Consider the following 14270-nt stretch of genomic DNA (forward strand, 5'->3'; position numbering starts at 1 on the left):
GATTTCTGAATGACTCATAAATAAACTTGTAATAAAACATCTTGAACTGGATATTTTTTCTCACTATTACTTTGCAAAATATATTGTTGTTATCTCGACCATTGTTTGAACCATGATTATATATTTTAAAAACCTGATAATATGAATCATTTATTGCATTGTTGAACAGTAAAAAAACAATAAGACAAACATTAATGAAATTAACAAAATAAATAAATCATAATACTATTGATAGATTTGTTTATATTGTTCATTGAATTGAATATAAGTATCAGGCAACTAGCAAATTTAACGGAGCAAGGTGACATTGACTTTGATGCAGCATTTTCAGTTCAAGACGCTAACGTAACTCACATTCCATTTATTATTACGAAACCATCGTGGTGCTTCGCTTCGAGTTACCTTCGCTCTGATTAATTGGTCGCGAATAAAATTGAACACTGTATTAGGGATACAGAAAACGATTCAGGTAGATGAAACCTTTCGTTGAACCTTAGATAGTTAATTATTATTTTAACTGGTAACTTTCTTTTCATTTAATATGAAACCTAAATTTTAATTATTGTTATAATTATGATGGCAGTGTTTATATACTTTAAAGCTATTTTTCATTCAATTTGTTCAATAAGTAGATGGTTATATATGAAAAGATTATATATTTATATTTCTCAGTTTCCTGGCAATATGTTTTTTTAATGAATAACGTATTCTCTAGCGTTTTAGTACAGTAGTTATACTATATTTTTTCTTAAATATTATTCAAATATAAATTAATTAGACGTGGCATAATATTATTGGACAAACTGGAATAAAAAATTCACATAGATGTGTCTATAATATGGTAAATTGTTTTTTTTTGAGAGATTATGTTGCTATGTATTTATTAAATTTGACAAATTTAAGTAACCGATTGAAAATTACAAACAATATTTAGGACATAAACAAAATAAAACCTTCAATCTACAAAGAATGTTTCGTTTTCACTGTTAATCATATTTATAATTTTGTTTCAAATACATGATTTTTGCTTTTCTCCTATCAACATTAATATTACATTGATAATAACATTGTTTACTTTTATTTTTTGTATGTCATATTAAATGAAATGAGTCGATTCATATTTTTTTAACAATTGAGTATTTATTTAATTGCAGTAGGTAGATTTTTATCAATTATGTATATATATACGGATAAGTAGTGTTTAAAACGTAACCTATGCATATAATTAATTATAATACTGAGAATCGTTAGTGTTAAATCAAAATGATAATATATTGTTAATGTTTATTTATTCCACTAGAACCAGAAATACAGCAATAGTGAATTACGCGTGTACTGGAGATAACATTTGAGAAGACAATAAATATTGAGTACATTTGACTCATGACGTGAAAGTGCTTCAATTGCTATCGTGTTTACCGACCTTTGTGTTTGCTTGGATTCATTTTCAAATGTGCCTTTGACCTAATAAGATAGCCAGAGTGGATCGTGGATAATAAATTTAACAGTGACTACAAAATGAAGACAATGGAGTCGATTTGTGCGGGGCAAAAGAAATTTCGGCCGATGCTGACGAATAACAGCTTCTACCAGCCTCCTCTTCCGCATCATTCCAGAGGGGCAACATTAAGACCTCAGGTAAGAGAAGTTAACTTTATATCCAATATCTTACCGCCTTAGCGTTTTCCCTAGATACATACGTGCATCTATACAAAGGACATGCATATTATAAACCTAATAATTTAAGTATGAAAACCTTAGTGAAATAGCAGGTATCAAATTTTTTTATACTTTCGAAGTCATTTCGATTTTTTAGTTTTAAATCTTAATAAATGCATAAATATTTAAATGATACTTTAAACGTCAACAATGAAAAAATAAATAAAAACAATAATAATAGATTAAAATTAAAATACGGTTTATGTATCACTCTGTTTGTCTTCTTGATTAATGTGACACGTGTTTTTGGTATTTTCATTAACCAAATTATCTACATCAGTTTTAAGTCCTGAAGTACAAATTAAAGTATAAATATGTTTATCAGGCAGTCTAAAAGAAACTTTATTATTTCTTTACCTATATCTATTCTATAAGTAACTATTTTTATCTCTAAAAACGTGTGTTTGCAAATAGACGTGTATTAAAAATGCGACCATCACCATCTTTGCAAAACTAATTAATTTTTCAACTTATTTAGGTAATAATCGATGTCTTTCAATTAATATATCTAACTATACTTTTCATTTTTCTATAAAATTTATTATGTATATGAATATGTTATGTAGGTATGGTTAATTATTTATGGGCCGCAAAGATGCACGTCTGCATCAAAACGTAGATTTATCACTATTATGGAACAATGCACCAATCTATTTAAAATCAACTTTAATGTTGAAATTCCTAAAGGTTTGAGTCTGAGATTTATATTCTGATAGTGTGGGTAGACATTCTATTCTGCAATAATACTATTATAATATAGAAAATTTCATGTAATAAGTATAATGGGATGTCGGCGAAAAAGAAACATCAACGCACCGGCACACGCGAAACTCCGCAACAGTATAATACTAGCAATTTCTTTTACTGCCTGTTTTATTGACCGTCAATGATCGCAAACCTTAGAAAATATAATACGTATATAAAAATAACATTATTGTCTGAAAGCGATTATTTATAGTACCTATTTCTTGCTATCTCACGCTCATGTGAAAACCATACGTTTTAAGTTAGTGGTAATAATCGCTACCTGCTAGCGATGTAGCGAAATGTAAATTAACTTAGAACCCAAACATTCAAAAACATGATAAACAGATGCTTTGATAAATGAAAATAAGAGACTTAAATAAATAATTAAATCATATTAATTGAGTTTCCATTATTAACTATCATTGGTGTAAAAGATTGTAAGTAGGTACCTACCCAAACACTTGCATGAATAAATAACTACCAAACCCGGTTTACTTATAAGCTTATTATCTAATGAGTTAATGATATCTATCGTAGCTTATTAAATTATATGCATTAAGCACTATGTATTTGGATTGTGCGTTACTTTAAATAAACTTATTATAATAGAGTAAGGTATGTAAGATGTAAACTAAGAATAGAGTTAAGTATTAGTGTGATTATCTTGGTTATTGTCTTTTACAATCTAGCATTTAATTGAATCGAAGAAAGATCTATTAATTTGATTATAGTAACAATAAATACTTGCGTACTATAACATACTGTATTATCCAAGTAAACTTCAATAAATAAAAATAACATAGTTTTGAGATATTTGTAATAATATAATATTTCTAAATAAATAAGCAATATCATAACTTCTGAGAAATTAAATATTAAGATAGTTAGTGCATCATGTCATTTTAATAGTGAAAACAAAACTTAAAACCTTACTCAAGAATCCAGTCTATTAGTATGAAACTCGGTAACATCAGTTTTTGTGTGAAATGTTAACAAATCGAACTGAATCTAACCTAATAATGCTGATTTAAATAATTATGAAATTTAACAAATCGTACTTGTTACCATATAACTTGATTATTACAACGTTTTTATTAGCTCGTATTCTTGTTTGTCCGGTGGTTGTTTGTCCAGTGTATAAATCTTGCAATCGTTTTTTAACTAATTTCCCGACTAGCTAGACATTTGAAACTTTTAGAATATATCAGAACACGATGCCAATGCATTCTTTTAATACTTTTAGCCATCATTAAGTAGAATTGAATTCATTTTCAGTTAATTCTGTTTTGTATGGAAAGTTATTTCAGAAAAATTCATAAAAAGTAAAAGACTATTATTGGTTGCTAAGGGGGTGGTCCTAGCAACTAATTTATTAATATATACGTGCATTACCATGGAAATCATAATGACATTTCAGTATTCTATATTAAATATAGACGGGCCCTAGAAAAACGGTTGTAAGTCTGAAAATAGCGTTTTAGGTTTTATTCGCTTTTTATAATATTTAATTTTTTATGCATGTCCTGTAAAAATTTCAGGTCTCTAGCATAAAAATTGACGAAGTTAGGTTTTTGACAATGGTGCTCTATAGGTATCTACATATCGCATCGACCAAATTTGTGTTCACAGAAATATCCGAGGAGTATAGTCATACCTCGATAATAAAAGTGCACTGCGCTTTATTTTACGAATAAGAAGATTGTTATACTTACTTTAACATTCTTTTACGGAGATCTTAATATACTGCATGGTTTATATTGACGTATTACATTAATTTAAAAAAAACATATTGGTTTATCTCCGAAAAATATTGGTATTTGCAGTAAGTATTTGCATCATTAGTTTAAAAGTTAGTCAATATTATTGTGTCAGAATGTTAAATTACTATATTATTTAATATAAAACAAATACCGAAAAGAAACGGAATTAATTTTCACTTACATAGCTACGTTAAAAAACTACTCAGTAATTAATATTACCTTAAACTTACTTATATTAATTTTGATTCGCTTATTTAAATTGATTCACTGCATGATAAAGACCTCTTCAAGCGCTCTCTAACTCTTTTCGGTTGATTACTCTCCCACATAGATACCCAACAAAACAATGAAGTAAAGTTTAAATTTGAAAATATTATATTATTTAATAGAAAACAAATATCATATATAAAACGTTATTTATATATAATTATATTTAATTACTTTGCAGTTACTTACTTAATTTAAAATTACTTTGTAATATTCTAATATATAAATTTAATTTACATAAATACCCAGTAGAAAAAGACATTTTAAATTAAATATTACTATGACTATAAAAACAAATATTTTGCACCTAAAAAGGTAACTACCTACAATATTATGTTTTAACTACAAAATGTTATTTTATCATTAGTAGAAAATGACATTACATATTTTGGTTAAATTAATCTTGCACAAAGATAATAAAAAATCACTATTATCATGGTTCAGTTTGAAAACATTACTAATTGCAGACTAATTTTTTATGATCCAACCAAGTTAAACAATCGTTTTCATTGCACTTTGAAATGGAATTATTTATGAATGGCTTGCTTTGGAAATAGTATAATAATAATGAACTTCGTCTAAATATCATTAGCACGTATCTACGTGTTCTGAGTATTTTTGAAAATATAAAAGGGTACACATTAAGTATACTATGCATAATTTTGTATTTTGAATATTCCACAAAGATAGAAATTACCCAAGGAATTATATTATTTTATTAAATGCAGTTCGCCGAAAGGGATTAAGCGGCTGGGATTTTTGAAGACGTGAAGTTATCCATAATTGTTAACAATACAATTTGAAAGTAAAAATAAAATTTTAATGGTCAATAATTGCTAAAGCATTTTATGCTTATCTAAGTAGATATATTTTGGAAAAAGGATGAAATAAAGTAAACATAATGGTGTTTAGGTATTCAAACCCATTGCTGGTGATTGAGAATTTTTAATATTACCTACCAAATAAAGACATATATTATAATCTTAGCATTGGTGAGCATAATTTTTGATGTTAGTTAAATTTGTTCAAAATAAATATACAGTGTTGCTTTTAACTAACAATAACATTTCTATAATATTTTCATCACAATTTGACATGGCTAATTTGAGTTTTAACACTATATATACATAAATATTATGTATCTATAGTTTGTGAAAAACTCAAATAAACCATGTCAAATGGTGATATCGTACACGGTATTTCGTAGATTTTAATTAAAATATCAATTGGATTTGATAAGTCTGTAATGGTAAGTAGATACTTAAATTCATATGCTTACCTCCTATTCACCTATTGACTATGATTTTTATAAATTATGAAAACCACTTTAAATAGTAACTACCTAAGTATTTACTATTTCATCCAATTTAAATCGGTCTGAATTCTACATTTTGTAAAACTATCAAAATAAATAAAATAAATAGTTATGAATGGACAACTGATATAATAAACTGTGTTTCCTTGAGAAAATTTATATTAAAACTCTACGCAATCGATTAAATAACAATATAACATTTCAAGAATATGCTACTTGAATGCAAATTATTTAATTTTTTTCCGTATATAAAAAAAATGCAAATCCACACCAACAAAATAAATTTAATTAAGTATTTAAATTTGAGAGCGTTGGTACACATTTATTTAAACTTTTTAAATAAATAATAAAAATCATAAAACCTCACATTAATTAACGTAACTGAGCTCAATTAAGAAATATACTTACTGATGTTTCATGATTTATGTTGACAATAGAATATAATCAATCTATATTTAATTATAATTGGCAATAACATTCATATCAACGATAGAGATTAAAAAATACAAACGATAATTATTATGGTCGGAATTTATATGAAATTTGATAATCTAATAAGTAAGTGTCCCTACTTGTTTAATTATAGAAAGGTATTATAAAATTAGATGCACAAATAAGGATACTCTTAAAAAATAGAAGGTAGGTACTGACAAAAAAAATTTCTCTTGTTTATACAGATACTGTATGAATATCATTTTAGATAGGAACCTAATCATAATTATCGAATGGGCTTGTAACTTGTAATACAAGCCTAATAATAATATTGATTATATTTTTTTATAAAGATTTCTGATGATGAACAGTTGACTGCGGTCTCATCTGAGAACAAAGGTAATAAATCTCTCTTTTATTAATAATTGTTAGGTATACATAACATTAGTTATTTTGTTAATACGTAGTCATAATTTTCAAACTATAAAATTTATATTTTTGCAAATAGTATGATGCTTAGATAGGTATATCTGTGCCAATTGTTCAAGAATATATTCCAGTAGTTGTTTACTACCTACATTATTATGTTCAAATAAGCAAAGGGGTTAGTAATTTATATTATTGTATTAAACCGTACATATTATGTTTTTTTCTAAAATGGTAATTACTATTTAAATAAAATTCATTCCCTCAGAAATACAATGATGCAGTTAATATAATAAGTATATAAGTAATTATTTCCCTAGTTTTCATAATTAAGTCAATTACTATTTTTACATTAAAATTGCCTGTGTGACTGAAGTGATTTACATGGCGATTGACATTATGTTTTTTCAACAGTTTAAATGAAAATTGTGTTGTAAAGAATAAAAGAACATTTCATTTAGCTATTTTTTAAATCTAATAGTTACCAGTGTTATGTACTAATTTCTTATATAACTTCTTTATTATTCCATTATTAACATTTTTCCTGAATGTGTATTGTTTCGTAATGTACATGTTATCATTATTTATAAAAATATCAATAATAATTTACAAAAAAATAAAACAAATCATACTTAAATACTTTTAAATTATAAAAACTCAGTATAAAAAAATATATATGTCAATATATCCCCATACTCTTTGTTAAAACTTTATAGACACGCTGTATTATTTCGAGTTAAACATTGCGCAATGATGGTTCTTCCGTAGAAGAGCATTATAAATATAGGAGTACTGAATAAAATCGTATAGAGTAAGAAAAACGCGACGTAAAAGAAGGTTCAATCTCAGAGTATGAGTCTGTTATGCGGAGTCTGTAATCTATTTCGTCCGCGCAAAAGCATGTTGAATCAAGTCAAAACACCAAGCGCGTAATATTATTCCAAATAAAAACGATTTTTTGACATTATCTCAGCTGTTTATTAATTAATCACCATTAAATTTTGATAGTAATATAGACCATAAAATGTTCTATCTGATTTATTTAAATAAGATAAGAATAAACTCAATCATTTTATATGATGAATTTAATAGCGTAAATGTTTTAGTTTTTTCGCTCTCCTGAACAATTGTGATTTTAGACTTACACCGGTTTTTCCTGGGGCCGTCGATTAAAAAATGTTTGTTTGTTTTTATTTACTTCATATCAAGTACAAGTTTGAGCATATTGAGCATGATAATTCAACAGAAAATTTAAAAACGTTATATGTAAAAAGTTCTTTTTATCTTGTAATTATTTTATTTATTATTTTTATAATTTTAAATACTTTTAAAGCTATAAAAACATTGAATTGTATAATCTAGGTTGATGCTGTACTGATACTATGGTAACCTAATGAACACAAAATATATAATAGTTATAATAAAAAGATCAGACGTTATAAAACACTGTAAAACTGTTAATATATTAGATATTTTAAAAATTGTAATCTAAATTTAATTGTATTAAATAATCAATTACCTGCTATACATTGTATTAAAAAATTGATTTTGTACCAAACTGAAATCATTAGTCGTTTCGGTTAGAAAAATACACTGATGGATTAACTGCACACCATATTATTAACATATTATCTGTAAATCAAATATGAAATAAGTACTACATACTATATATGCCTAATAACTACATTGGCAATGGCAACATTTGGCGTATTGCGCTGCAAACAAGAAACAGTTATTTAATTAGACGGTTGGTTACAGGAGACGATATAAAAAAAGTTCTGCCACAATCACAAGTGGAAACGGGATTATCATAACTTCCGAGATTATTTCTCACAGATTTCGGCTTATGTGATGTACGCCATTGTTTTTGAACCATACAACAATGGTGCTTCATTTCAGGTGATGTCACTTTTAAAAGTTCAAAATGATAATGAAACGGAGTCAAGATTTGTTAACATCTCGAGTAAACTAAATATCTTCTAAGGTGTTGGAAGACTCATGCTCATTTTTTTAAGTTGTCACAAAAGTAGTTTATTAAGTTTTGTCGAATTTGTGTTTTACGCACACTTAAGTGAATTATTGTCAATTTTTTAAAATAAAAGTTAAATATACAGTTTTCATAAAAAGTTTCTTGGTTTCAGTAATAACATGAGACCGACATTCAAATGAAAATTTCAATTTTTTAAAAATTACTTTTTTACCATGTCCGATCTTAAGAATATGGACCTCCATAGAGTATAGGTTGTATTAACTGATTTTTTTAGGAGGAATGGATGAATAGCCACTTGTTTAACCTATTAAGTCTATAGTAAAGTTGACACGACAAGCTGACGTGGTCGGCCATCGTGGGTAAAAATAGTACACATCTATAAATCATCAATAAAAAAATATATGAAAAGTATACTTTCTTTGATATATTATTAAACATATCGTTTAGTATCTGCGTATTTCAATGAACAAATTAACTGACTCGTGAAGAAATAATTTTGATTTTAGTATTTTATTGAAAATAATATAATATATACCGACAAACTGTAAACGTTAATACAAACGAATATGTAGTATATATTTTGTTATTTATCGTGGTTTTAAATACATACAAAATTATTATTGAACGTGTTATTGGCAATGACATATTGGTCGTGTATGCGACTGAAAGCCTTTAGAACTAATATTTTTTATTTCGTTAGATTAGATGTGGACAAAAAATATGATACTGATGTGTAGGTTCTGCTAATAAACGTCATAAATGAAGCACATTTCAAAGTAAGGTTTAATAGCTCGGACAGGTGTAAGAGTAGAAGGGGCAAATCGAGAGTACTTATTGTATTTTTTTTCACAAATAAAGGTTTAATAATATTTCTAAATAATATATTCTTCTATTCAACCAATCGATCTGATTATTTAAAAATAGTATGTATTTATCTAAGTATCTAGTAGTATACGAGCAGAAATTATTTTTGAACGAATAACATTTATACATCGAGAATAATACTAGAAAATAATATGTCGTTAATAAACGCATTAAAAATAATTGATTGCTTGTTTGGTTTTCTCGTCTTGTAGAATTGATTTTTTGTTAAACCATATTGTTCTAACAGTAAGTAGTTGTATAAGGCGATTAAAAGTATAGGCGTATGATTCTCAAAGTAATTTAACGGAATTTAAACAAGAAATTACGACTTGCAAGAAAAAGAACGGATGTCGTTAGCGTTACAGTAACACAGAGTGTCTTTTTAAGAATAGAATGTATGAAATAATCAAAAGGTAGATATTATATTCTGCTCAAAAACTGACAACCCAAGAATTTTTATTAGCAAGCTAACAGAATTGACAGAGGATAATTAAATTACGTGAAATCTGTTATTAATTTACTAAGGCGCTAATAAAAAATATATCACCCAATTATTATAGTGAAGGACCTGGTAACTAACATAAATACTATATATATAAAACAATAAATTTATGTAATACAGGACACACTTCATAATCATTTTAATAATCTTATTTCCTTGATCAAGTAATTACAAAGGACGGGATTTGAAATACCTCGGCCAACGTTTTTGCATGGTAATTTAAATATTTAAAGGATATAGCACATACCTTGACAATATGTGAGTTCCAAGCCCACTGGATCCAACGAGTTTTAGTGGGTATTTTGTTGAGGTTTTTCAAATTGTATTTTTATAATATGTTCAGTTCATCATACGTTAATCATTTTGATTGTTATGATTATATTTTTAAAATCTTAACGTTGATTACATTTTGAATCTACCGTTATGTTATGATGATATAATATTACGATCACCCAACACGTAATTAAAAATATTATTATTTTATTTATCATATTAATTTAATAGGTAATCAATCAATAAAAATAACATTTACTTATTACGGCGGTTCTTATTATTGCCTATTTACCGTTATATTACGCATCATTAATATGAAAATCATTATCAATTTTGTCTATGGCTGATTTAATTGTTTTAATAATTTAAAAATTGTAATACAATAATATTTTCATTATAATATAATTATCTCACTACCTACCTCTATATAATTTATTGTGAAGTATGTGATAATGCTATCTTTAAGATGTTATGTATTATTATATAACCATTAGTACAATAGATAAAATCTAATTATGTGACTGATAAATTGAGCGAATACATGATAAAATAAATTCCAGAAATTAATAATATGGTGTCATCATTCATTACGGTAACAATTTATTTTTCTAAGCAATGCACAGAATTGTTTAATTAAAAATTTATCATCATTATCATCAGGGGCGCCACAGCCCGGTGTGGGTCTTGGCCTCCTCCAACAGCTCCCTCCACCTGTCCCTATCCAGTGTGGCCGCTTTCCAATTCGGTACCCCTAGGATACGGCAGTCACTGGCAGCTCCATCCAACCAGCGAATCTTTGGCCAGCCTCTTCTTCTACGCCCTATTGGATTGCTGGACATCACTCTTTTTACCGGTTCATTGTCATTCATACGGTGCACATGACCTAGCCATCGCAGTCTCCCAATCTTAATTGATTGAACTGCGCTGCAATCTTCGTACAGCCCGTAGAGCTCAGCATTATATCTTCCCCTCCAATTGGTGCCGTCCCTGATCGGTCCATATATACGGCGGAGATTTTTTCTTTCAAAAATGTTTAGGGCTCATTCATTTCGCAGAGTTAATGTCCAAGTTTCCGATGCGTAGGTGAGCACTGGCTTTACAAGTGTTTAAAAAAATGTATAATAACTGTTTATTATGAGCTAGCTACGTAATTTACGTATATTGATAAGGTTTTAATAGTAATTGGTTCATAATATTGATAATATTATTATTATATAATCAGCCGGGTTCCATCTACCACAAGACGAAGGCTGCTCAAGTTCTCTTTAATCATTCATCTTAATAATATGTACTTAGTTTTGCGTTTCAATATATTTCTTCAAACTTAATTATTCAATTTATTTATTATTTAATCCAGCAGTTTTTCGGACGAGTTTTTAGCCGTTGTTACCTCTTATGTATGACTCAATGATTACAATTGTACACGATCAATGTACCCATTCCATTTCAATATCTTGAATTAGATGACTTTTATTATATAATATAGTCTTTTAAGTTCTCTCACACATTTCGTACTTTTCCTATCCTCACCTGCTTTGCCAAACATATGCAACTATTCTCATTTGCACATATATTCTATACACAAGGCTGCTATGGGCGGGGTAGTTTATCATATTTATGTATTGAGGTATTACAATTAGTTAGCCGTCTAAACTGTCAAAATAGTCCACCTCGCTATAAAAGTTAACACAGCCAAGAGAAGTGTTTTGTGGTTTAATTTAATAAAACGATTTTTTTTTGTAGTACTTATTCCATTTTTAATCCATAAATTAGGACCGGTTTCGTCCGCCTCAGAGGGACATTTTCAACAGTTGAATAGTCCACCTTGTAATAGTCATTGCAATAGTCCACCTCGCTATAAAAGTTAACACAGTCAAGAAAGGTGTTTTGTGGTTTAATTTAATAAAACGCATTTTTTGTAGTACTTATTCCACTTTTAATCCATAAATTAGGACCGGTTTCGTCCGCCTCAGAGAGACATTTTCAACAGTTGAAAATGTCCCTCTGAGGCAGACAAAACCGGTCCTAATTTATGGATTATAAGTGGAATAAGTACTTTAAAAAAATTGCGTCTTATTGAATTAAACAACAATACAATGCAGTTCCATCATGAATTGACAGTTAACAAAATAAAAAAATATGGTGTTGTTAAAACATATAGGGATAACTTATTGTAACAATTAACTGCTTCAATACAAACATTTGATAAATTACCTTTGATAGCCGCCGATAGCAGTCGTGTGTATAAAAAAATATGCGTTGAGATGTATTGAGGATTCATGATGTATCGCATGGATTCGTAAAGCACAAGGTATCGTTTATATATTATTATCATTCAATATTATAGTTAAAATGTATTAAGCAAAAATAATTACCTATGTTATAAGTTATAATCACATATACACGAGTTCAAAAACATATATTATAATACATATTATATTATTCCTATGCGTACTAACTGATTGTTATGTCAGTAGGTGGACACTTAATTCTATGTACGTATTTCTTCCGTAAATATATCTAATTTCATGACAAAGTTTTTATTTGTTATTTTGTGTTTATACTCAACGTATCACTTAGCTAGTAGATAATTACAATGTTTTATGAGTTTAAAATCCAAAGACAAAGTAAACCTGCTTTTTATGACTCTATAAAATATATCGTCTATTATACAACATATTTATAATTATTAATGACAACGGCACATCTTTATCTACAATTTTGAATATAAACTATCGATTTACTAGAAAAATAATACAATATTTTAATGTGTTTTGAAGTATTTACTATTTAGATATATATATATATATATATATTTTGAATTTTATTTACACCATGTTTTTATACTTTAAAATTATTAATTAAATTCAAACTATAATTTGCAAGAGAGGTGGGTGAAATTAATTAATTGATTAGTTAATTAAAGTTACCCGTTCATGTTAATTAACTAATCGCTAGTTTCCTTGGTGAATAATGTAGTATTAAATTAATAAAACTCTTGAAAATGAATCGGGTCTTGTGTGAACCCATAAACCGGTTTTTTAATCTGATATATATATATATATATATATATATATATATATATAAATAAATGAGAAATATACATATGTCAAAATTTATTTTAATTTGTTATAAAAATCATTTTTATCCGAAATCGGTTTAATGTTATTTATTTACACACAGGTTCACAGGCTAATAACCTGAATTGTTTAACTAACCGCTTATCCCACTGTAAATTTTATTACATAAGCCATGTGGAGCGTACTTGTAAATCATATTTAATTTCAGATAATATACTGTATCTTGTAGTTTTTTTTATGAACCGAAATAAAACATATGAATTCTATAATAAAATTTGTAGATCGTTTAGCAAAAATACCGCCAATGAATTTCCCACTCAGACGGTGTGATGCTATTCAAATACCAAGGAACTCAGAAATAATGGAAACTGAAATACCTAACGGATAATGAGAACCGGGCAACCGATCTTGGGTAAGGAAGAGTCAAGAATACGTTATACGTCGAATACTGACAACTGCTCTTGGTTTATGCGTTGACGTTCATTTAATATTGGTATATTACACACACTATTACACGTCTATAATGCCTTGTTCACTTTCGCAGGACACTCACACTTACTGTATTAGTATTATAGCCTATAGAAATGCTATTTATTATCTGTTCTATGTCAAATACTAACATAAGAAATATTGAAAAATATTTACTGAAGTATTGAAGTTTTTCTCAATAATTGCCAAAAGGTTACTGCTGAGAATATTTTTAAGTATAGTTTATTTATACGGAAGTTGGTATGCTTAAATTTAACACAATTTCATGGTTATTTTTATTGGCGATTGGTTATAGGGTTGCCCACCTCAGGTTTAAATAATTCTTGAAGTACCTCCTTCTCTTTGTGTGTCACAGAAAAGCTAATGATTGTGCGATGTCGTGACTCGCGACCGGTCAGGCGCTAGT

The 14270-nt window shown here is 27.7% G+C and overlaps 1 protein-coding gene across 1 annotated transcript in view; it reads left to right on the forward strand.

The window, feature by feature from the left end:
* Window positions 1-1518: 1518 nt before the first annotated feature.
* LOC147072374 (uncharacterized) overlaps window positions 1519-14270 on the forward strand; it is a 205562-nt gene continuing 192810 nt past the window's right edge. Inside the window, exon 1 of the mRNA XM_085946351.1 lies at window positions 1519-1638. Coding sequence (XP_085802477.1) covers window positions 1519-1638 — 120 coding nt within the window. The remainder of the gene's footprint in view (window positions 1639-14270) is intronic.

This window comes from Rhyacophila brunnea, unplaced genomic scaffold (assembly GCF_057557595.1).
Source record: "Rhyacophila brunnea isolate RB1 unplaced genomic scaffold, BYU_Rbru_1.0 scaffold_2, whole genome shotgun sequence".
Classification (NCBI taxonomy): domain Eukaryota; kingdom Metazoa; phylum Arthropoda; class Insecta; order Trichoptera; family Rhyacophilidae; genus Rhyacophila; species Rhyacophila brunnea.